Source organism: Scyliorhinus canicula, chromosome 7 (genome assembly GCF_902713615.1).
Source record: "Scyliorhinus canicula chromosome 7, sScyCan1.1, whole genome shotgun sequence".
NCBI classification, from domain to species: domain Eukaryota; kingdom Metazoa; phylum Chordata; class Chondrichthyes; order Carcharhiniformes; family Scyliorhinidae; genus Scyliorhinus; species Scyliorhinus canicula.
In genome coordinates, this window is record NC_052152.1 from 99,027,574 (window position 1) to 99,053,180 (window position 25,607).

The following is a 25,607-nucleotide window of genomic DNA, read 5'->3' on the forward strand; positions in this document are numbered from 1 at the left end:
TACTCAGCAGATCTGCCAACATCTGTGGAGCGAGATCTGTTAGTTAAATGTACATTTGAGAATAGATGTATTGGGTGCTGATGTATATTTAGGGCTGAATGTCTATTGGGGTAAATGTATATTTGTGGGCTAGATGCGTACTTGGAGGGGGCAGATCTCTATTTGTAGGGTAGATGCATTTATTTAGTTGTGTATTGAGGAAGAGATGTGTATTTGGGGACAGTTGAGTATTTAGGGAGATATGTGTACTGAGGTTGTTGTATATTTGTGTGAGGATAGTTGCTTATTTGGAGAGAGAAATGTATTGAGGCAGTTGTGTACTAGGGGAATTTGGAGGGAGCTGTGTATTGTTATAATTGTGTATTTGGGGCAGTTTATTTGGAGAGGAGGCTAAGTTGTGTGTTTGGGGGTTCGTAGTTTGGCTGCTCCTTTGCATGTTTCCTTCCGCCTCTGATGTTTGCAGACGGCAATGTCTCCTCGCGAGAAAGCTGATGAATGTGCTCATCTCCCTTCACAGGGATTGGGGCTGAGGAAGCCGGCGCCAGCGCCATCAGCACCAGAGAGAAGCAGCCATCGTTTGGTCGGCAACTTGCCCCCCCTCCCTTCCCCGGGGCTGACGGATGGAGTATGAGCCTCCCACAGACTGTGGGTGAGTGAGTGTGTGAGTGAAGGGTTTTTGGACAGCCGCCGTCGCTAGTTTGTAATGGTTTGTCTTGTCAATGAGATCAGACCGTCGGAAACGCTGATGCTTTTGGCCATTTGTCCAAAAGCGTCTGGATTGGAGCCCAAGGGCTCAAGACTTGAGCTCCCTGCTCTCAAACCCAGAACCGTCGCCAGTGCAGCATTCTATACTTTGCAAAATACAACGTTTCAAATGCAAACTAAAGGAGTAAACAAAAAGAAAATTTACAAGAGGTCGTGGAAAAAAAAAAATGCCTACCTCTCTCTCCCGCCCCCTATTGGAGGAAAGCTGGCTGACTTCAAAACCGTCGGGAAGAAACTTAATTGCAATTTATTATTTATTTCTGATTGACGCCGGGGACTCGGCATATTCAGCTGACGCAATTCGTGTTTCTGTTTTTGTTTACTTTCTCGGCGACCTGACGGCTCCACTTTCTCTCCCTCTGCGGCAAACGTTTACCTGAGGCCTCCTCCTCCTCGCCCACTGCACCTTCCTCCCTTCCCGCTGAACCACCTCCTCCCCACCCTGACTTCCCAATCAGCCTGGTGCTGATATGTTGTACACGGACTGCTGCACTAAAGTTGTAATCAAAGTTTTTTTTTTAAATTGCTGATGTGGGTTTTGATTTGGGAGTGGACATTGGTGAATTTCAGTGTGCTTTCTTAAACGTTGGGTTATTCCAGAAGGCAAACGTCTCAGCTACAAACTCAGTTTACAGAAGGCACTTTTTAAAAAAAGATTAAAAATCGGATTAGGTGGAGAGTTCGACTCTCCTCTGAAAAAAAGTAGCGATTAATAAAATATGGTAAATTATCAGTAGAACGTACTAAAGGACTATTTTAACAGTGGTTAGATTAGGCTAAAATAGCCAAATAGGGTGTTCATAGAACATACAGTGCAGAAGGAGGCCATTCGGCCCATCGAGTCTGCACTGACCCATTTAAGCCCTCACTTCTGTAACCCAATAACCCTTCCTAACCTTTTTGGACACTAAGGGCAATTTAGCATGGCCAATCCACCTAACCTGCACATTTTTGGACTCTGGGAGGAAACCCACACAGACACGGGGAGAACGTGCAGACTCCGCACAGACAGTGACCCAGCGGGGAGTCAAACCTGGGACCCCTGGTACTGTTCTGGTTTGTAAAGATAAATCTGGTATCGACTGTGTTTTATTTGTTTATCGTCTGCTTTCGTTTGCAAATTGAAACAAACAGGAATCCAGTCCCTATATCCCTATATGGAAAGATTTCAGTTTTAAATGCAGACCTCAATGCTTTTATTATGTTCAGACAAATGTCGCATACTCAAAGTAACTTGTTATGATTACGGGCTTTCAACATTGTACAAATAAAGTTCGCTGGGTGGGAAGGCATAGGTGGCAAAATATAGTCAAGAGAGAAAATTATTTTCTCTATTTTTCTCCTATCTCTGCTCAACTTCACTCTCGAACCCCATATTAAATGATATTGTTCACAGTTCCTGCTCATCAGGCACTGGTCCCATCCCCTTCAAATCTGCTATCATCACCTTTCTCCCTCTATCCCAGAAACTACCACATCATCTCCAACCTTCCTTTCTGCTCCAAAATCCTTGAATGGGTTGTTTCCAAATCTGTCCTAATCTTTCCTATAACTCCACATTTGAACTCCTTTAATGGGGTTTACATACAAGCTGTTTCCTTGCCACCCTGATCACCCTGAAGCTTCATCAGATTGTTGTCAACTTTGGTGTCAAACTTGACTTGAGGTAAGCCACCAACCTCATAGTCTCTGTGTCCCTAAAACCACCTACTTCCATCTCTATAGCAACAGCCATCTTCATCATTGCCTCAGCTCGTTTATTGTTGAAATTCTCTTGCATGCTTTTGTTACCTCTGGACTCAACTGATACAATGCTCTCCTCACCTGCATGCCGCCATGTCAGCCTTGGCTCAGTTGGCATAACATTTGCCTCTGAATCAGTAGGTAGGTAGAAGGTTCAAATCCCACTCCAGATAATCGACCACACAAATCTAGGCTGGCACTTCAGTGCAGTACTGAGTGCTATACTGTCAGAGGTGCTGGGCGGGATTCTCCGGTCGCCGACACCAAAATCGTATTCAGTGATCGGCCGGGGAATACCCGTTTTTGACCGAATGCAGGTGGCGGCACTTTGGCGATGCTCTGCCCCTCCAAAGTGGCATACTCTAGGTGATTGCCTGAGGCCCACCCCCCGATACTCCACCACCCCTGACCGGCCGAGTTCCCGATGGCGTCGGTCACGTGTGCTATCATCCGTCGGGAACTCGGCATGGCGGATGCGGACTCAGTCCAACACCGCCACTGTTGGGGTGGGCCGATCCACCGGCAGGGGGAACTTTGACAGGGGCTGGGGTCACTAGTGGGGGTGGAACGGGGCTCGCGAGCCAGCCAAAGGGGGCAAATATTTCGCAGGCCGGGTCCGCGAGCGATCGGCACCATGTGAAATGAAAATTATTGTCACGAGTAGGCTTCAATGAAGTTACTGTGAAAAGCCCCTAGTCGCCACATTCCGGCGCCTGTCTGGGGAGGCTGATAGGGAATCGAACCGTGCTGCTGGCCTGCTTGGTCTGCTTTAAAAGCCAGCGATTTAGCCCAGTGAGCTAAATCAACCATGTTGCACGGCGCGGCCGCTGCAGGCAGCCATGCGAATGCACGCCCACGGATATGGCAAATCTCCGGGCCATATCGGCAGCTAGAGCCAGGTGCTCTATGCTTCTCGACTGCTAGTCCCCAGCCAAACGGAGGATCGGTGGCCTTTTTGCGCAAAGTTTTCAGTCGGAAAACGGCACCGTTCACACACCGGCATGAGGACATAGCTTCAAAGTCAGAGAATCCAGCCCGCTGTCTTTCGAGTAGGATGTTAACAGGACCCTGGGCGGGATCCTCCCAGCCAGGGGCTGGGCCGGAGAATCCCTGCAACTGGCGTAAATCGCGCCACGCCGTCCCGACGGCGCCATTGCCGCCGGTGAGGTTGGCACGGCGCTGGTCGGGGGCCGCTCTATGCGGCAGGCCCGTCAGTTCTCGGCCCGGGATGGGCCGAGTGGCCGACGGGACCACGGCGGCGGGACTGCAGCGTTGAAGGTCCGGGGCCGGCCTGCGGGAGGAGAAGGATGGGTCCGACCCCGGGGGATGGCGGGGGGGGGGGGGCTCCGAGCTCCGATGTGGCCTGGCCCGCGATCGGGTCCCGCCGACTGGCGGGCCGGCCTCTCTGGCTGGTGGCCTCCTTTCCTCCATGCCAGCCCTTGTAGTCCTGCACCATGTTGAGTCGGGGCCGGCACGTTGAAGGAAGCCACTGCACATGTGTGCATTGGCGCCGGTGCCACTGCGCATGCACGGATCCCACAGCGCCCAGTTGATGCCGGGATCAGCAGCTGGCGCGGCGCGAACCGCTCCAGTGCAGTGCTGGAACCTGTAGGGGCCAGAATTGCTGATCCTGAGGCCGTGTTGACGCCGTCGAGAAACGCAACGCCGTTTCGAACGGCGTCAACACTTAGCCTCAGGATCGCAAAATCCAGCCCCCTATCTATTGCTCAGGTTGTCGGAATTCTCTTTTCCCGCCGGCACCACACCCCGACCTGTGGGTTTCCTGGCGGCGTGGGGTGTTTCAATGGGAAATCCCATTGGCAAGCATCGGGAGTAGAGAATCCCGTCCTCGGCCAACGGCATGCAGCTGGGAGATCGGAGAATCCAGCCCATATCCTATTACATTAATTTGAAGAGCAGGGGAATTATCCGCGGTGTCCAATATTTATTCAGAATCAACATCACTTCAATAATGCAATCACCTGGACATTATCACATTGGTGTTGTGGGAGCTGACTGTGTGCAGATTGGCTGTCACATTTCCTACATTGTAACAGGGATTACACTTCACTGACTGTGAAGCACTTTGGGAAGTCGAGAAAAGCTATATAAATGAAAGTTTGTCTTTTCTTTCTTTTCACCCTCCCTTAAAGGTGAAATAATCTAAAACTTTGCGAGCTTTCCAAATTCACACTAAGTTACTATCACTCCTCACCGCTGTGCCTGCTGACCAGTGTTTGCTCCTGGTCCAGCAGTACCTCACTTTTAATAGTCTCATCCTTGTTTTCAAATCCCTCCAGGGTTTCAGACCTTCCTTTCTCTGTAATCTCCTCTAACTCTGCAATATGTCGGTGCCGCTCTAGTTCTGGCCATTTGCACAATCCTTCAGTTGCCTCGGCCCTGAGCCAGTGATGGGCAACCTGCGGCCTGGGGATCACATGTGGCCCACCTGGGTCCTGAGTGCAGCCCACACGACATTTTGTTGACCGTTGTCCATGCTCCGGGTTGCCACATTCTGCTGATTTCTGTCTGCATAATTTCTTTCCAACTGGTATGACTGAAGTGATACGCACGTAAGGCAAGGACAAATGAAGTGAGGTGCATGCTAATTGTTTTTAACATTGACTGTGAGAGCTGTGCCCTCCCTCTGTGTCAAAAATGTAAATATTTATTTTGTTTTTTATCATTTGAAGTTCATGCTAATTCTAATATATAAATGATGAAGCATTTTCTATAACTTGTTATGAAATATTTAATGTGTGTTAAATGTATTCAATATTATTCATGGGGTCAGGGTAAGGGAACCAACCTGATTTCAATCTTGTGGCTCACTGAGATGAAGGAGGGCCACTCATGTATCCCACCCACCAGTCTCGGTTGCCCATCACTGCCCTAAGCTCTGGAGCTCTCCACCACCATACCTCCCTTAACCCCTAACCTCTCTGCCACTCTAATTCACTCTTATAAAATGTTTCACAAAACCTGCCTCTGATCAATATTTTGGTCACCTGTCCAAATATCCTTTTCTGGGGCTCAATGACAGATTTTGTTTAATAATGCTCCTGTGGACTTCCAGTGGCAGTCATGGAGTGAGTGGTCACTGATTTGGTAGCTCCCGCTCGTGGTGGACCTTTGGGTCCTTTCCGCCCGATTTACAGTGGATTTGACCGACACAACAGGACACTGGTGAAGTAGAGGAGAAGGATTCCACACCAGTGAATGGATTTGTGGACCAGAAGTAGTTGAAGACGGGAGTGGAGTCTGCAGCACAGGAAAATATGGCGGAGGGTCAGGGACCGAAACTGCCGGCCCAGTGGTCAATGGAGCAGTTGGTGGCCTTTCTCCAGGAGAGCTTTACTCAGCAAAGAAAGGGATACCTGGATCTCATTAAAACTGGGCTTGACCGTGTGGAGCAGAGATTGGAAGCCCAGGGCCAGGGGATCCAGAAGGTGGAAGAGGCAATTGCTGGGCACGAGGAGCAGCTAACTGCGATGGCGATGGAGGTGGGGTTGACGAAGGACCACCAGAAGAGGCTGCAGGAGAAAGTGGAGGATTTGGAGAACAGGCTGCACAGGCAGAACCTGAGGATTGTTGGCCATCTGGAGGGCAGCAAGGGATCAGACGCAGGGACATACATGGCGCATATGTTCGAGAAGCTGCTGGGGGAAGGTGCGTTTGCTCAACCCTTGGAGGTGGACAGGGCGCATAGAGCGCTTATGAGGAAGCCGCTAAGGAATGAGCCACTGAGGTATGAATGCACCAGTTCCTGGCCAAGTAACAGATCTTGAGGTGAGCCAGGCAGACGAGGAGCTGGATATGGGAAGGCAACAAGCTGCGTATTTACCAGGACTTGGGTGCGGAACTGGCCAAAAGAAGGGCAAGTAAGAAGGGAGTGAAGTTCGGCATGCTGTACACAGCACGTTTGTAAGTCACTTATGAGTACCAGGAACTTTTGATGCATGATCAATTGCACAAAGACGATAGTTGAATACAACTGAGGCTTTATTACACTAAGATGTGTGGCCTCCTCAGCAGCTGGCGAAATGGCTGCTGTACGGGGAGCACACATATTTATAGGCGGAGCCAGCAGGCAGGGACTACCTGTAGACGGGGGGTACCTGTAGTACAGGCCCTACCATACATACCCTAATATATACAGCAGTGGTTACTACCACAACTTTATTTCGGATCGCCTCATTATCAGTACCAGGAACTTTATTTTGGATTGCCAGATGAGGCTATGAACTTTGTAAAGGACAGGGGACTGGCCGATGATGGAGGACGTTGAACTTGGGGGCGAGTAGTTGTGTTCTTGATATGCTGCTAAATTAATTTTTTCTTCTGGTTTTGTATGTATTATTTCCCACTGACTTTGGGCCGTTGCCCCGTTTGATTTGCAGGTTAACGTTGTTCTTAATGGGGGAGGGTGGGTGGAATTTTCTTCTTTGTGTTTGTTGGGGATTGTGATGTTTTGTATATGTATGTTCGAGTGGGGGGGGGAGGGAGATCAGTGGGGGGTAGGATGCTTGGCACCATGGACGGGGACTACCAGGCTAACTGGGTGGGCTAGCTTACGGAAGCGCAGTGGGGGATGAGCAGGTTATCAGTTTGTTAAGGGGGTTGGCATTGTGTTTTTGTTGTGGGGGGAGGGTGATATTGAAGGGGGGAGGGAAGAGATGGGGTTATTGATCTGCTGACAGGGGAGGGACTGGTGCTTGGAGACAGATTGGGGTTCGATGACGGTGCCCACCCGAGGGTGGGCTTGAGGAGGTGTAGGATGTGGGCTGGAGGCTGCCCTAAGAAGGGTTATGGTTGATCGGCCGGGTGAGGTGGCAGGGGTGCCCCCTGACCAGGCTGATCAAATGGAACGTGAGAGGGCTGAATGGGCCGTCAAGAGGGCTCGTGTGTTTGCGCATTTGAAGTGTTTGAAGGTGGACGTGGCAATGTTACAGGAGACACACCTGAGGGTAGTAGTGGATCAGACTAGGCTGAGGAAGGGATGGGTTGGGAAGGTATTTCATTCTGGGCTAGACTCTAAAACCAAGCGGGTAGCGATCTTGACCAATAAGTGGATCTCATTTGAGGGGGTAGGTACGTTATGGTGAGTGGGAAGCTAGAGGGGATGCCGGGGATATTAGTGAATATCTGTGCGTCAAACTGGAATGGCGCGGAGTTTACGAGAAGATTCCGGACCTGGACTCACATAAGCTGATCACGGAGGGAGGGCTTCAATACAGTTATAGATCTGAGTTGGATCGGTTGAGTTCAAGGACAGAGAGGGTACCAGTCGTGGCAAAGGAACTAAAAGGGTTTATGGAACAGATGGGAGGGGTAGATCCGTGGAGTTTCGGATGACCAAGGGGGAAGTAGTTTTCTTTTTTCTCTCATGTGTATAAAGTGTACTCCCGGATGGATTTTTTTTCATTTTGAACAGGGCTTTGCTGGCGGGGGTGGTGGATGCTGCGCGTTCGGCGATTGTTGTGCCGGACCATGCCCCACACTGGGTGGGTTTACGGGTGAGCAAGGAGGGGGGTCAGTGTCTGCAATGGAGATTGGATGTATGACTATTAGCGGATGAAGAGGTGTGCGGGCGGGTGAGGGAGGCCATCCAGAACTATTTAGGGATAAATGTCACAGGGGATGTTTCGGCAGCAACGGTATGGGAGGCGTGGTCATCACGTCTGGTGTCCATTTGAGAAGACTAGCAGTGATTTGCACTGGCTTCATGTTGCGCCGGGAGGTAGGAAAATTGCAGGAGCCGGGAGAATCTGGTTCAAAACCGACCCTGCATATTCAGATCACGATTTAAGTTGGCGTGAACAAGATCATGCCACCTGGAGTGGGCAAGAAGCATCGGAAACTGGCGCCCGGTGCAAATCCCATTTTGGGTCTCCCCCGGGATTCTCCCGACATATTGGGATTTGCGTAGGGTGCAACGCGGATCGAGAATAATAATAATAATCTTCATTATTGTCACATGTAGACTGACATTAACACTGCAATGAAGTTACTGATAAAAGCCCTCAGTCGCCATATTCCACTGCCTGTTCGGGTCCACTGAGGGAGAATTCAGACTGTCCAATTCACCTAACAACACGTCTTTCGGGACTTGTGGGAGAAAACAGGAGCACCCGGAACAAACGCACGCAGACACGGGGAGAATGTGCAGACTCCACACAGACAGTGACTATGCACAGACAGTGACCCAAGCCGGGAATCGAACCTGGGACCCTGGAGCTGTGAAGCAACAGTGCCAACCACTGTGCTACCGTGCCGCCCACTCGTCCCTTTTGTCTTTTTACGGACAGTATCATTAATAACCAAGTTCTTCTGCATTCCATATCTGCAAAATCAGAGCAAACAGTCGAATATTTCATTTCACATCGGACTGTTGAGTTACTGAAAAAGGAAGTTATTGAAATACTATTCACATCAGTGAATAAAGGGAATAGTATACAGGATATTCTGTCTGAGAGGGTGTAGTGACCAATGGATATGTTGCAGTGGAACAGGCGGAGGAGACAAACCAAGAGCAGTGATAACAAAGCAATCATATCCTGGTGTTCAACTGTTATCATCCGGTCCATGGCTGATCAACAGTTGGCAGTTCAGGCAAAGTGGTAAAGCAGTGTTTGGGACAGCTCGGCTCATCAGCAATGCTATGGGCTTGTGCTTATTGGGCCACAAAAACTGGTCCTACAAGTATGATATCCTCAGTTCTTTCAATTCGACTTTCCATGCAAGAACAAAGCCTTTGACCACATTGAGGTGTATTTTCCTGTATACTAATTTTAGTGAAACTGGACACTTGGAGCATTGTGAACAGTTGTCCTCACACTATAAAAAGGACATAGCCTCTGGAAATCTTTTCAATGATACCAGAACTGAGAAGTTAAACCGATCAGTAAAGATTGAACAGACTGGGGCTCTTTTTCTTGAAAAGAGAAGGCTGAGGGGTGACCTGATAAAAGTTTTTAAAGTTTCTGAAAGAGTTTGATAGGGTAAAAAAAAAAGATGTTTGGAGTTGCAGGTGAGACCAGAACTAGGCGCTATATATTATGGTAGTTACTAAGAAACCAAATATGAAATCCAGGAGAAACGTCTTTAGTGACTAGAATGTAGAACTCGCTATTGCAAGGAGTAGTTGAGGCAAATAACAGATGTTTTTCGAAGGAAGCTGGATAGACACATGTGAGATAAAAAAAAAATAGAAAGCTAACATGATGGGGTTCGATGAAGAAGTTCAGGAGGATGTTCACGTGTAGTGCATGGACCAGGGCCGTAAATACGTCACAAAACGGCCACCGATCCTTGGTTGAGGGCTAGCAGTCGAGCAGCGTAGAACATCCAGCTCTAGCTGCCGATACGGCCCGGAACATTGCTGGGTCCGTGGCCGCACATGTGCCCGGCGGCAGCCTGCAGTGGCCGCGCTGTACAACATGCTGCCGGACGCGCTCGGACCTGGTCTGCGAAGTAGTGCCCCCCCCCCCCCCCCCTTGGCCAGCTTGCAAGCCCCGAACTGCCCCCCAACATGGCCCCCAGCCCCTGCCAGGGTACGCCCCCCCCCTGCCTGCGGATCGGCTCTGCCCCGTCTGTGGCGGCACTGGACTGAGTACGCAGCTGCCACTCTGAGCTCCCGACAGGTAAGAGCATGAGAGACCCATGCCAGTGGGAACTCAGCCGGTTGGGGGCGGAGCATCGGGGGATAGGCCTCCGGCAACGTCCTGAGGCCATCAATAGGGCCTGTGGCGTACGCCGCTTTGGAGGCGGCGGGGCATTGCAAAAGCGGCGCCGCCACCTATTTTGTCGGAAACCGGGATTCTCCAGCCGATCGGCGAACACGATTTTGGCGTCGCTGACCGGAGAATCCTGGCCATTGTCTTTCTTGGCTTTCGGGCATCTACCGCTTTGCTTTCAAAAGAATCAAGGAACAGTAATTCAAAGTACATTAACATTCCTTCTATGCTTTTCAGTTCATGGTGTACATATTGATTTTTTTTGCTCCTGTCTTACTTTCTGACATGTTGTCAACTTCACCTTGGTTCCCCTAGGTGAGGGAGTAACATGCGATAGCTGTATAGATAATTGATGAGCTGAATGCAGTACAATAGATCCATTAACTGCATCTGTGACTAATCCCGATGGATCTGGCTCAGTACCAGGCGTCCTCTGTTGAGTTTTCCTGTGTGACCAAAAAATAGTGGGCATCTACGAGCTTCAGAAATCCTTCTCTCATGGTTGCCTGGAACCGTTCACTAAGTGATTGATGCTGGCCAAGATAGTAACTTGCAATTTGAAGTCTAAAAGTCCTCAATTTTACAGAAATAGAGTGGAGCATTGACAAGAGATACTGTAGCCCATATGAACCTATAATGCTATTACTATTTTGCCCTTATGTATGGATATTTTGCTCGAACATACATAAATCACAGATTCAATGATAGATATATCATATTGCAGTCATTTGGCACCCATTTCAATGTCTTCAGTTCCAGTATTTCCAAACTTTTCAGCAATTGTTGCCCAAGGAGTTGATTCATGTCATAGTAATCAGCACTCATTTCAAGCTGTGCCCTCCTATTGGGTGTGAACTTGAGTGCAATGGGAAATGAAGCAAGATGATTTAGCCAATGGGAAATGGCTATCTTCCATACAGTATAATTTTCTACCTTGATATTTACACATGTAATCTTTGCATCTAGAATACTTTATATTAATTGAATATTAATTTTGTTTAATTGTATGCAGGTACGAACTAGAGATTCGCTTCGGCCTTTATAAATGGAGAGAGACTATAACTGTGATTGTTAGTTTAGGAGGCGCATGCTTGTCATGTGTAACTCTGTAAATGCAAAAGTGTCTAAAGATTGGCTCCACTTTTATCATTTGCCAACTGGCTTTCTAGAATAAGACACTCTAAGCATTGTGCTCCAAAGAGTAATTGCAAAGTATGTTACAACCCTGGGCAGGCGTGCAGTCAATTCCAGCCCCACTTGACCCGGAGTCGCAACACAGTTGAAATTAACTCTTAATTTTAAAAATATCCTAAGTCTTTGGCTGTGCAATAACTATAGTCACCAGGTTTGTTAATTTATATACAATTAACTTATTAACAACAATAACTATGATTAAGTGTGCAACAAATGCAACTGGTTAAAACTATTTAATTTCAAAACCCCCTTATCTCGCCTCACCCTCTATATACACAGCAGACAAACAGAGGGGAAAGAGGGATGTACAAAAAATATTAAAAGTAAAATAATAAAAGTCTCTGTTTCAGATGGGCATTTTCCAGTTAGATCTTTCTTCAGTCTAGGCCTCCAGGTGGATGTCTCTGCTTTCAGTCTGTAATGGTTTTCACTATAGATTCATCAGGATCTTGAGACTTCTCTGCAGACTCCAAAGCGGCAGGCAGGAAACATTTGGGAGAAAGAGAGAGCTAGAGAAAGACACGGTGTCCAGGAGCTTGGAAAGTGTCCAGGAGCTTTCTGCTGGGTTTTCTGAAAACACCCCACCTCGCAGGACCCAATCGCTGTCTGTTGCCGGGCAGAATACAGTCCTTGGTCAATCCATTGGCCACCAGCCAAGCAATCAAACCCAATCCCTCCAATCTTTCGGGTGCCATAAAGCCGGAGTTCTTTTGTTCAAAATCTAAATCTCCATAGCACAGTGTACTATTTTGCAACTTTTGAGTTTCTCACTTCCCCTGCTCGACTTAAAGGGATATGTCCATTAAAGATCCTTGGGCCAAAAACGATAATGACAAAGTAAAATAAATAGGAAATAAGGGAATCAACAGGAAGGGGCCTTGCAAATATTACATGCAAGTTAAAATGCAACTAGGAAAGGTAAAAAGCAGCCACTCTCTTAAAGTACCTGAAATTTACAAGCAGCTACGCGTGCTATCTATTTGACCTTGAGTTTAAAGGTAGCTACATTTACCTGGAAATTCCCCGTTAGACTATTTGCTGGCATGGAAGCACATGAATAGTTGCCTTAAAAGAGGAAGTGTCCCTTCAAGTTAATAGCTGAATGCCCCAACTTTTCTGTAAAACCCTCTGAATCCACCAACAACATTTATATAGCACCTATAATTTAGAAAATGTCCCGAGACGCTGATATGACAAAGATTGATGTCTTGCCAAAGAAGGAGATATTAGGACAGGTGACTTAAGCTTTTAAGGAATGTTTTAAAGAAGGAGAGATGGAAAGAGGTGTTTAAGGAGGAAATTCCAAAACTTGGGAGTAAGACGACTGAAGACATGCCTCCTGTGGTTGGGAGAGGAAAGGAGTGAAGAATGCACAAGATGCAAGGATTTAGGAATACCAAGGGGATGAACGAGATGGAGAGGAGTGAGGCCATGGAGGGATTTGAACACTGGGATGGAAATGTAACAATTTGGACGTGGACCAGCTGGGAGCCAATATAGATTAGCAAGCAAAAAAGGTGATGGGCGCAGGTTAGGATACAAGCTGCAGAGTTTTACATGAGGGGCAGGATTCTCCAGTTTCCCAGCCGCGTGTTTCTCGGCAGCGCGCCGTTCGCTGGTGGCGGGATTCTATCTTCATGCCGCTTGTCAATGGCATATCCCACTGAGACCACCCCACACCGCCGGGAACCTCACAGGCTGTGCTGCCGGCGGGAAAAATGAATCCCGACGACCAGAGAATTCCGGCTGAAGTTTATGGAAGGTGGAAAGTCCTGGGCTGCGGGGGGTGGTGGGTGTTTCTGCGCCCACTGATCCGCCATGCCACCTCCCGGATCATGTGTACCCGTAACAGGGACGTGTGTAACGGGGACAACTCCAGCTCCTGCCTACCTGTCCCACAGACTCCCACTGATCATGGCAGTCTTTGACCGTGTGGCTGAAAGCTATTGCTAATAGGGAATTGGCAATCGTAGTAAAGTGCACACTTCACAGCTAAGTGGATTCCCATGGGTAGGCGTGCCATGTCGCGAGTTGGTGCGAGTTATTGCTTAGCATCCCAATCAGAACGTGAGGCCTGAACACTTTGACTGAACACCAGAGCCTGAAGCACCACAGACGCAGCAGCCAACATCCAAACATCCAGGGGCTGGGTCCCAGCACTGGGGATACTCCTGCGACCAGAGGGTGGGTGTGTGTACTGGTGAGGGTACTGGCGCCTGGTCCAGGTAAAGTCAGCAGCGGGTGTCTGGGGTAAGGGTCTGGTGCCCAGGAGCCCCCGCTGCCGTCGGGGGGGGGGGGGGGGGGGGGGGGGGGGGGGCAGGATGGGCTGCATGGAACCCTGAAGAATGGCAGGGGACATGAGGCTGGGGAGCCATGGGGAGGTGGGGGAGGGGGGGGAGAGCCATGGGGGGCTGGAGGGTCCCAGGCTGGGAGCCATGGCTGGTTGTCAGTCTCACCCTCTCCAATTCCTTACAGACATTACCGGGATGGACCCTGCAGAATCGGCCCTCCCGGTGCTGCTGGCACGCTGGGCAGCCAGATGTCGGAGAAGGAACCAGCAGCAGCATCGGCAGAAGCTCGAGGTGGCAGCCCATGCAGAGCCCCACCCCACACCCTGAGGATCCGGCTCCCCATTAGGACAGGGAGGGAATCAGAGGGGGAGGCCAGCAACAGCCCAAGGTGCTGAGGCATCATTAGTCTTTTGAGCAGATGACCGACTGCGTGTTTTTAACAAGGGGACACTGCGACACCTGTGTCATGTCTTTGTGGACGTGGCACCACGTGGAGGAGGAGGATATCCGCTCTCACTGGCCATTGCGGCTGTCATGGAGCGGAGCATCGGACTGCTCAAAATGTGGTCTCGATGTCTCAATCACTCTGGTGGTGCACTGCAGTATTCTCCCCCCCCCCCCCCCCCCCCCCCCCCCCCCTCCCAGAAGGACGCCCGCTTTGTGGTGCTCTGCTATGCCCTCCACAACCGGGCACAGCAGCAGGGTAGCATGCTGGACGTGGAGGAGGGAGGGGCTTGCCGCCACCTATGAGGATGACGAGCCACCGGACCATGAAGGGCTGGAAGACTGGCAACAGCGGCGAGGGTACAGCATGCCCAGAGGGCGGGACGAAGACCCCATCCTCACCCGCTTCACATAGGATGTTGCTTCGTCCGTCACCCTCCCACCCACCGTTCCACCACATCCGTTCCTCCATTCTGGCCCAACCCACCCACCACCCAACCACCCTGTCCCACCCTCTCAGAGTCTGTGTTACATCACTTCAGGGTGATAGGCCTGTGCTGGCACTGTCAACATGTCACTGTCAAGGGCAAGAGGGTGATGATAACCTGCTGTGAGCTGAGCTCTGGTGCTCCTCAATCTATGTCATAGTCTGACTCCTGTCTCCCTGCTGAATGCTCGCTTACACCCATCACTTCCAAGTCTTGGCGGTGGGGGGAGGGAGGGGTAGCAGGCTAGAAGAATCCAAGGCCATCATGCCTGGGGAGCTGGGGCAGGGGCTTGGAGATCGGCCCGCATTGCAAAATAACGTGTCTCGGGTGCAGCATGTTTTAATGATGCACAGTTGTGACACTAACTGATCCTAGCCCCTGATGGTGCCACATTACCCCCTCGGTGCCCTCTCTCTGATCCTCGACCTGCTTAGCATTCCATGCTCTGCCGCTATGTCTAGGCGTGTCCCCAGGATGCACATCACAGATTACCGTGCCCCATGGCCTTTGGTGTCCCTGCTGGGCCTCCTCGGGGGTCCTGGGGTCGGTGGCACATGCCTCCGGGGGGGGGGGGACCTGGTGGCCACCGTTGCTGCCCCATAGGTAGGTTCTGGGTTGGCATCCAGCGCCTCCTCCTCCTGGTCGGTGCCCATAGGGCCCTGGGTGTCACCTCAGGACGGTGGGGCAGCTGAATTGAGCTCCAGGTGCTCTTGTGGATCTGGCTCTGCCAACCCTGGCAGCTCCCCAATGTCTGCACCATGGTGTCGACGCCCTCAGTGATGCTCCTCAGTGATTGGGACATGCTCTGGAGCGCTCCGTCAAAGTCCCGGGACATATCCCCCTGCAACCGGGGACATACTCTAGAGTGCTTCGGCAATGCCCACCTGAGAGTGAGACATGTTCCGCAGCTCCTCGGAAAGTCCACCTGAGGCTTGGACACCTCCCCCAGCGAGTCGGACATGCTGTCAAGGCACTCAACCATGCCGTCACTAACTGACCCATGCTACTGACGCGTGCACCAGGCTCTCCACTGCGGTCGCCACCCTCGCAATGTTGCTCTCAGTGCCAAGCATCGCTTTTAGGATTCCTCCAATTGGCTATGTACCTGCTGGAGTGTCGCTGACAACCCCCTCTGAATCCACAGCCACACCTTATTGACTGAATCAGCTCTAGGTAAACCTGGTCCAGAGGCTCCACACCTGACTGGGGCCCAGTTGAGCCCTGCTGTCTCCCGTGGATGTTACTGCCTCCACCTAATGTGCATCAGCAACTGTGTGGTGCTCACAAAAATGTGCCTCCGGAACCTGACCACTACTATCAGCCACAGAGGTGTGTGACTCTGTGCTGGTGGAGGGTGGGGATAACAGCTGTGACGCATCGATGGTGGTCTCCTTGGACGTCCCCTTCGAGGTGTTCTCAAATGGAGATCCTGCAGGAAAATGAACATTTGGTCAGTGGGAGGGAAGGATCATTCCGTTTGGCATTAACAACTCACGTGTGACAGGACATCTGGGTGGTAGGGGGAGGGGGCAGGCATGGGCACCACTGCTGGACAGTGGGCCCTGGTATGCTATGGTGCGGTGGGGGTGGGAACAGGCGGGGCCGGTGCAAACTCGCCCATGTGGCCCGGTGGAGGTTGTTGATCTTCTTGCAGCACTGGGTGCTGGTCCTCCTGGTGACCCTCCCTGAGCTGACAGCCACTGCCACTTCCTCCCAGGCGATATTGGCTGCCTTGTGGCTGACCTTCTGAACCTCGCGGGGGAACACGGCATCCCATTTGGACCATGTCCAATATTCTGGCTAGGTCAGCATCACCGAATTGTGGAGCTGGTCTGCGCGGTCGCATGGCTGCATGCTGTCTGTGGTTTGCTCTGCGGAATGGGGGTTTAAGTGCTGCTCCCCCTTGTTAGCGGGAATCGGATGGACACAAATCAACTGCCGGGACAATCCTTTGCAGCACGAAGCCCATGTGGCTTTGTTAAATGAGCCAATTAATGTTTGATACTGGTGAAGGCCTCACCTGGCCGACCGTCAGGAAATGCAGCAGTTCCCGCTTGCTACCACACTTAGAAACCCTTCCGTTAAATCGCACTCTAAGTGTAATTTGTGGCGGGTTTTTCTGAGGGTTTCTCCCTCGCTCTGTGACGAGTTCCCCACTGCTGGGCACAATTCTCTGGCTACGTTACGTTTAAGCAAGAGCACAATGCGGCCGATGAATCCCGGGAGTGCCTTCCGCCTGGCAGCTCCGTACTTCGCAGGATTCACTCAAGCCCCACAAAGCGACAGATTCGGAACAACACCTAAAAGCGGTGGGACCAAATGGCGTTCGCGGAAGTAAGTCTTAAACCTACTAAAGACCTACATACCCGGGATAGACTGGCCTCCCTCGATTCTCCGGCCTCCCCAGGGAGGCTGCAGCTGGGCGCCAACCAGTGCTGGCCCACAAGAACGTGGGGGTGTCTCGGGCCATTGGAGACCCCTGGGTGGTCAGGGTCAGTGAAGGGTGGCCACCTGACCCTCCCCCTGGAACATGAGCACCATGGCACTGCCCAGCTGGCGCCTTGGCACTGACACCTTGGCACTTCCAAGCTGACTGGAGCTATGCCTCGGTGCCAATGTAAGGGTGCCCAGGTGCCAGGATAGCATTGCCAAAGGCCAGGGCCTGAGGGGGTCCATGCCCATGAAATGAGGGTGGAGGTGAGCTTTGAAGTGTGGGGGTGTACAAGGCAGGTAAGTAGGGACTTCCGGGAGATTGGGGGTGATGGGTAGGGGTCCTGGAAAGGGGGGGGGGGGGCGGTGAGGTTCCAGAAGGTGGCTTGAGGGTGCCTGAAGAGAGGGGTCCCCATAGGGGGTGTCCTCACTTGGGGAGTTGTGGGGTAATGTCCATGTGTATTGGGGTAAAATTGCCCAAGGATGGTGGGTGTGGGGGCCTGATCTGAGTTCAGCTCCCCAGTGTTCAAAGAAATTCTAAGTGTGGGCAAAACCGGTGAGAAAGTTCCCAGGGCCCAAAAAAGTGACTAAGTGTCATTGAATAGCGGTGGGGAACTCTCTGGCAGAGCCAATGGGAAACTCCCTGAAAAACCCGCCACAAATGAACTTTTTTTGGGAGAATGAGGGGTAAACATGTTTGAGCGCATGGCTATGTCCTGTTTCACCTTCCTGCACTTCCTCAGTTGTCACTGTGCGCTGGATCTTCCACTCCTCATGTGGAGTTAACAGTGGTGGCTTTGCAGCTGTCTGCAGACAACTGTATGCACCATTCTCTTGCATGTTTGCAGAACAGGAACATTTGGTGTTATAAAGAGGGATGATGCGTTTGAACCAAGTATCCAGACCAGTATCCACTCTGCGTGATTGTATGAACATGTAACACGCAGGCATCTGGAGTGGATAGCGTGCTTACCATTTGTTAATGGGTTCATTTAATAGGGTATCTTATCTGACTAGCAATGCAGAGTGGGTTCGGATACCTGTACCTTTTGGGAAGTGCATTGGTAGTATCCCTCTGCGTTGCTCCAATCAAGAGCTGTTTAGATGAGTTGCAAGGTAGCATTTTGAAAGGAAACAAGATGGGAGCAGTGGTTGCCTTGGCAACCTGCCTGAGATAAGCACACTTTCCCCAGACTGCCCCCAGGACAGCCATTATTGCCTTCACCCTGCACCTGAGGAACAGCAGTCCTGGTGGTTTTTCAGTGGGACTGCGGTGAAGTCACAACCTTGCTGCATGAGCAGGGCTGTTTCTATCATAACAAGTCGACAGCTGGGTTTCACGGCTGCTACATTACCTTAATTTGGGGCTATTTACATTTATTTCAGTTGAGCAAGCTTAGCGAATTCTTACCCAGGAGGGTAAATTAATGACTGTCTCGAATTGAAGCATTTCCTTTTGCGGGAGGAAATAAATAGGTAGTGACCATCTGTCAGTTAAATCATTTTCCCTGCTGGGTGACCTCCCTGCTGGAGAAACATTCTTCCTGCTTCAAGTCTTGACGAGAGGAAAATGCAAGCTAATGAATTGATGAAAAGAAGGAAACGTGCCCTGATATTTTTATTTGCGTATTAGTTTCAACATGTTTGAAAACACATTTCCCTACGTGTCAGTTTTAATGCATCATAAATGTATTACAAGTAAAAGTATCATTGCAATTTTTCTAAAATATTCATACCCAGAAAGATCAAAGTCGTGTTTGGAACTCATTGTGACTGCTATCTTTGAGACAAAAAACAAAATGATCACTTACGCTTCACTTGAACATGAAATCTTGGTCTGTGGCATGAATCATTGAACAAAACAAAGGTTCTGAAGTGTAAAAAGCAGGTTCTTTCAGGTACTGTCTTTTGTGAACATTCTGCTTAGCTGCAGTCATCAATCAAAAGACATGCAAAGCATGCTGGAACTCCTCAGAAGTGGTACTTTTGCCTTTTTATTGGAAAGAATTGTTGCTAAAGTAAAATAGTCCAGCTCCAGATATGTGTGATGCTGCAGACCTTTATTCTGAGTGGTAATAACACAGGCAAAAGTATCCAAGGTTGGTGAAGACCCTTGAGTTGAATTTCCAGTCTAGAGGCAGGATTAATCCTGACATAAAGCAAATTTTCAGGTCTGAAATTTCCTGCAATTATGCATGTTTCAAAATGAGTGCAAAATTAAATTCCAAATTTTTGACCTTTCTAAAATAATGTACATTCATCGAGCCCTGTGATGAATAGTCTATTCTTTGAATGCATTTTTCATGGCATCAAAATGAAGCACATTAAAAAGTGAGATGCTTCCAATATTACACGTTCAGGAACTTGTTGTGTGTGATGTGCATGAATGATGATTAAATGACTCAATAATTTAATTTTCATACTGAATAGAAGAAATATATTGTGTGAGTTTGGTGGTTTCTTCAACTCCTGATATTTTCAGCTGACTTCCACTTGTTTATGACCAGCGAATGTTAATGAAATAGGTGGAGGTTTTGGGAATAAATACACTTCGACACAGTGGGTACACAAAAGGATGCACCTTCCCGAATGTGTTTCCCATGGGAAATCCTACCCCTACCTTTTTGATAAATGTCTGTTCCATTGAGAGAGCAGCAATATATTGTCATAGGCCAGGGTTTAGAGAACCCCAAGTGTATCAAGTTCACCTGACCCACAACTTTTAATAGATTGTGGTATGGGGAGCACATGGTCCACTCTACAGATGTGGTACAGCAGAAATGGAAAAGTACTTTTTAAAGCAAAACAATGTTTATTCCATGAACTCAAGTTAACCTTTTTAAAGCACACAGTGAACATCAAATACAACACTAAGTAATCCTTAATAAATTCACAAACAACATCCAGAAGACAAAAGAAACACCTTTTAACAGAGGCACATCAGGTTTAAATTCACTACTGAGAACATTTATAATTCTGAATTCACCAAATGATCTAGAGATAGTATTTTCATGGCAGAGAGATCAACAGTGCACCTGCTTTGTCTGGCTCAGCTCCAACACTGAAACAAAACCAAAAAACCACAGACACACCCAAGCTTTTCTCAAAGTAAAACTAAAAAGCAGAGCCAGAGCTCAGCTCCACCCACACTCTGACATCACTGCAGTAACATGAGCAGACAAACATTTCTTCAAGTGACATTCTCATGACAATATTTAAGGAACTTGGTTGCCCTTTGTGGTATCTCAACGTTGGTGCAATTAAAAATACAACCTTGATAAATATGTTAAATAAAGAAAACAAATATATTTTCTCCCGAAAGGATCCATCTTTGGTCATGTTCTGTAGTAGTCTGCAATAAGTAAAATTCATGAACATTAGGTTAGCTGAATCATTTGCTAATTAATAAATCATTGTATTTTTAAAAAATGAACGATTGTCATTGTCAATCTATGGCTTACAAAGGAAATTAGAAACAGTATCCGATCCGAGGAAGAAGCATACAGATTGGCCAAGAAAAAAAATAGGTCTGAGGATTGGGAGCAGTTTAGAATTCAGCTAATAAGGACAAAGGGATTGATTAAGAAGGGGAAAGTACAGTACGAAAGGAAGCTTGCAGGGAACATAAAGACTGACGCTAAGAGTTTCTATAGATATGTGAAGAGAGATTGGTAAAGATAAATGTAGGCCCCCTACAGACAGAAACAGGGGAATGCATAATAAGGGACAAAGAAATGGCTGAGCAATTGAATACATACTTTTGCTCTGTCTTCACAAAAGAGGACGCAAATCAGATACCAGAAATGTTGGAGAATGAAAGGGAAGAACTGAGGGAGACCAATATTAGTAGAGAAATGGTGCTGGGAAAATTGATGGGCTTGAAGGTGGATAAATCCCCAGGGCCTGAGAATCTGCATCCCAGAGTGCTTAAGGAGGTGGCTCGGAAAATAGTGGATGCATTGGTGGTCATCTTCCGGGATTCTATGGACTCTGGAACTGTCCCTGCAGATTGGAGGGTAGCTCATGTCACTTCAATATTCAAAAAGGGAGGGAGAGAGAAAGCAGGGAATTATAGACCAGCAAGTCTAACATCGGTAGTGGGGAAAATGCTTGAATCCATTTTCAAGGACTTTATAACAGAACATTTAGAAAGCAGTGGCAGGATCAGTCAGGGTCAGCATGGATTTATGAAGGGAAAACCATGCTTGACAAATCTGTTGGAATTCTCTGAAGATGTAACCAGTACAGTTGACAAGGGAGAGCCGGTCGATGTGGTATATTTGGACTTTCAGGAGGCGTTTGACAAAGTCACACATAAGAGATTATTGTGCAAAATTAAAGCGCATGAGATTGGGGGAAATGTATTGAGTGGATAGAAAACTGGTTGGCAGAGAGGAAACAAAGAGTAGGGACTAATGGGTCCTTTTCAAATTGGCAGGCAGTAACTAGAGGGGTACCACAGGGACCTGTGCTGGGACCCCAGCTATTCACAATATATATTAATGATTTGGATGAGGGAACAAAATGTAACATCTCAAAGTTTGCAGATGATGCCAAGTTAGGTGGAAGGGTGAATTGTGACGAGAATGCAGGGATCCTACAGCAAGATCTGGACATGTTGGGTGAGTGGGCAAACCAATGGCAGATGCAGTATAATTTGGATATGTGTGAGGTTATTCACTTTCGATGCAAAAACAGGAAGGCAGATTACTCCTCAATGGTTGTAAATTGGGAGAGGAGAGTGTGCAGCGGGAGCTGGGTGTCCTCGTGCACCATTCGCTGAAGGTAAGCATGCAAGTGCAGCAGCGGTAAAGAAGGCTAATGGTATGTTGGCCTTCATTGCGAGAGGTTTCGAGTATAGAAGCAGGGATGTGTTGCTGCAATTGTACAGGGTCTTGGTGAGGCCACACCTGGAGTATTGTGTGCAGTTTTGGTCTCCTTCTCGGAGGAAGGATGTCCTTGCTCTCGAGGTAATGCAGCAAAGGTTTACCAGACTGATTCCAGGGATGGCGGGACTGTCATATGAGGAGAGATTGGCTAAATTGGGATTGTACTCGCTGGAGTTCAGAAGAATGAGGGGGGATCTCTTCGAGACTTATAAAATTCTAACAGGGCTAGACAGGGTAGATGCAGGGAAGATGAGTGCGTCCAGAACCAGGGGTCACAGTCTGAGGATTCAGGGTAAACCATTTCGGACAGGGATAAGGAGACATTTCTTCACACAAAAAGTGGCGAGCCTGTGGAATTCATTGCCACAGGAAGTAGTTGATGCTCATACTTGTTACATATTCAAGAGGCGGCTGGATATAGCACTTCGGGAGAATGGGATCAAGGGCTATGGGGAGAAAGCAGGATTTGGCTATTGAGTTGGATGATCAGCCATGATCGTGATGAATGGCGAAGCAGGCTCGAAGGGCCAAAAGGCCTCGTCCTGCTCCTATCTTCTATATATCTATGTATCTAGTGTCAAATGTGACAAAATTTAAGTTGTATCAAAACTACAACTTCAAGACAATCCTTGAATGTCATGCAGCCAGCAAACACTTTTGCTTTCCGTGCAAAGAGAAAATGAACTTATGTTCACAGAACTTATATTCGAAGTCCTTATAATGTCCCAAAATACATCAGAGCCAATGAGTTACTTTTGAAGTGCAGTCACGGGATAGAATATTCCGGCTGTTTGCGCTGGTGGAATCTTCCAGTCCCACCGACAGCACACCCCCGCCATGGGTTTCCTGGCGGAGTGGGGTGTAATGAAATCCCATTCATAGAGGCAGGATCAGAAGATCCTGTGGCTGGAAAATGGCAGGCAGGCTGCCTCCCACCACTGAGGTACACGCCAAGGAAAGGCTAGAAAATCTTGGCTACTGCTATTTTATAGGCAAACTACAGTATTGGGTTTGTATATGGTAAAGTCCCACAAACACTGTTTTTAAAAGTGTTTATTGTGGGATAAATAATCACTAGAAGTTTCTGACAATTCCGCTTCTCCTCTTTGATTAGGACCAAGGGAGCTTTTAAGCCCACCTGAGTAGTCATATTCGGATTTAGTTCAACATCTCAAAGATAGCTTATAACACGAAAATACAGAAAAAGAAGGAAAATGAAAGAAAAAGTGAAAGAAAATGAAAGAATTTGCATAAATAAAGGCTTGGATTTTGCGATAGGTATAATGGTGAGACTATAAGTGCTTACATTTATTGAGAAGTAAATTGGACATGGTTTTTGGTCTACATAAGTGTGTAATTCACCGTTTGATTTGTTCTGCTCCTCCACGGATTTCACTACATCAGTGCCACACTGAGAAATGTGGCATTTAAGTACATGAAGATCATGAAGTTCTGACATTTACCCGTTAGACGCTCCTTAAACATGCCACAGGAAACAAAAATAGGGCTTATCTGTTGAAGTGTTAAGGGGATTTTCAATAGGTGAGAAGGCTTAATTACAACCAAGCACCACCCTGCACTGAAAATTAACTTTTACAACTGTGGCGTCTCAGTCCTTTATTGTTGGAGATATTTTTTAAAAATTAAACTAAAAATGTATTTCTCTTTTATCTGTTTCTCACTCAACCCCATCTACCTTTCCCTCTCTTTACTTCACTTTCTGAATTTAAATAGAATTAACTGTTTGAACTTACACTTTCTGGCTTAGCCTCTGCTTGAAACATAAGGGGCGAGATTCTCCGACCCCCCACGCCGGGCCGGAGAATCGCCGGAGGTTGGCGTGAATCCCGCCCCCGCCGGCCGCCGAATTCTCCGGCCCTCCAGAAGTCGGCGAGGCGTGAGTTGTGCCACCCGCCTCGGAGAATGGCGGGGACCGGCGCGACTCAATGGGCCCCGAGGCTGCCCGAATTCTCAGGCCCACAATGGGCCGAGGTCCCGCTGTTTATTTGCCGGTCCCGCCTGCGTGGATCAGACTAGGTCGCTTACCGGCAGGACCTTGCGGTGCGGGCCGGCTCCAGGGTCCTGGGGGGGCGCAGGGCGATCTGGCACCAGGGGGTGCCCCCACGGTGGCCTGGCCCGCAATCGGGGCCCACCGATCCGCGGGCGGGCCTGTGCAGTGGGGGCACTCTTCCTTCCCGTCAACCGTGTCAGCCTCCGCGATGGCCGGCGCGTAGGTGACCCTCCCCCGCGCATGCGCGGGGCTATGTCAACAGCCGCTGACGCTCCCGCGCATGCGCGGACTAGCACCGGCCGGCGGTGTCCCTTTGGCCCCGGCTGGCTTGGCACCAATGGCCTTCCACGCCGGCCGGCGGGGCACAAACCACTCCGGCGCCGGCCTAGCCCCTGAAGGAGCGGAGGATTCCGCACCTTTGGGGCGGGTCAACGCCGGAGTGGTTCACGCCACTCCATCCCGCCGGGACCCCCCGCCCCGCCGGGTACGGGAGAATCCCGCCCAAGGATTTTTCATTCTGTTTAGTTGAAGAAAGAGATGGTTGCTTGCTCTGTTCACTTATGTCCCAGATCCCCTCTGGAATGTGGCGTCCTGCATCAGGCTCAAGATTACAGTAGCTGCTGCACAAAAACCGGTAGATATTATATGGACACCTGTAAATATAATTAAGGTGAAGAGCTGTTTGTTCTCCACTGACCACAAAATCAGTACCATTGTGAGTTTTACAACCTTGGGGAAATAGTTACAGTTAAATTAAGTACTTTGCAGTGTATTCCCTCGTCATCGGATTCATAGAGGTTCCATTGTGCTAAGGGACAGGAAACATTGTCCCAGCTATTCTCTTGGAAGATAAAAGACTCCTCGGCAGAATTTTATCCTTCCTGAAGATGAGACGGGAAGGAGGAGTGTAAAATTGAATGGATGGACTTACCCTGGAAACTTCCCCACCTAAACCTAGCTGCAATTTCACATTTGGGCCGTCAGGGCCTTGGGTGGGAATTCCGCCATTTTACCTAGTAAGGTCCTCATGGATGGGACTTCCTTCCAAGGGCAGGCAGAAGTTTTGCCCACTGCCAATCAACTCTCCAGAGCGTTAAATGACAGTGGGAGTGCAAGAGTCAGCGGTTGTGCGTAATGCATTGACTCTTGGGATGGCGGGTGCTGATCACTCGCCATCCTTAAAATCCTGATCTGGATTCTCCCATTCTGAGGAGTGGGAACGGTGTGGCCGGCGTGGGAACGGTGGAAAAGATGCCTAAAACGGCCACCGATCCACCGTTTGGCTGGGGACTAGCATGCCGGCAGCGTAGATCACCCGGCTCTAGCTGCCGATACGGCCTGGAGAATTGCCAAGTCCGTGGCTGCGCATGCGCACGGTGGCGGCCTGTAGCGGCCGCGCTGTGCTACATGGCGAAGGCCGCTCGCGGTCCTGGCCCACAAAATAGTACACCCCCTTTGGCCGGATCGAGCGCCCCGGATGGACTGAGTCCTCAGCCACCATGCCAAGTTCACAACAGTTGAGACCACACGCGACCGAAGCGGTCAGGAACTCGGCCGGTCAGGGACAGAGCATGGGGTGGGGCAGGCCTCAGCCAATGTCATGAGGCCGTCAATAC

At 49.3% G+C, this 25,607-nt stretch overlaps 1 protein-coding gene across 1 annotated transcript in view; it reads left to right on the forward strand.

The window, feature by feature from the left end:
• Window positions 1-481: 481 nt before the first annotated feature.
• Window positions 482-25,607, forward strand: part of LOC119969217 (BEN domain-containing protein 2-like) — a 174,785-nt gene continuing 149,659 nt past the window's right edge. Inside the window, exon 1 of the mRNA XM_038802528.1 lies at window positions 482-649. Coding sequence (XP_038658456.1) covers window positions 496-649 — 154 coding nt within the window. The 5' untranslated portion in view covers window positions 482-495. The remainder of the gene's footprint in view (window positions 650-25,607) is intronic.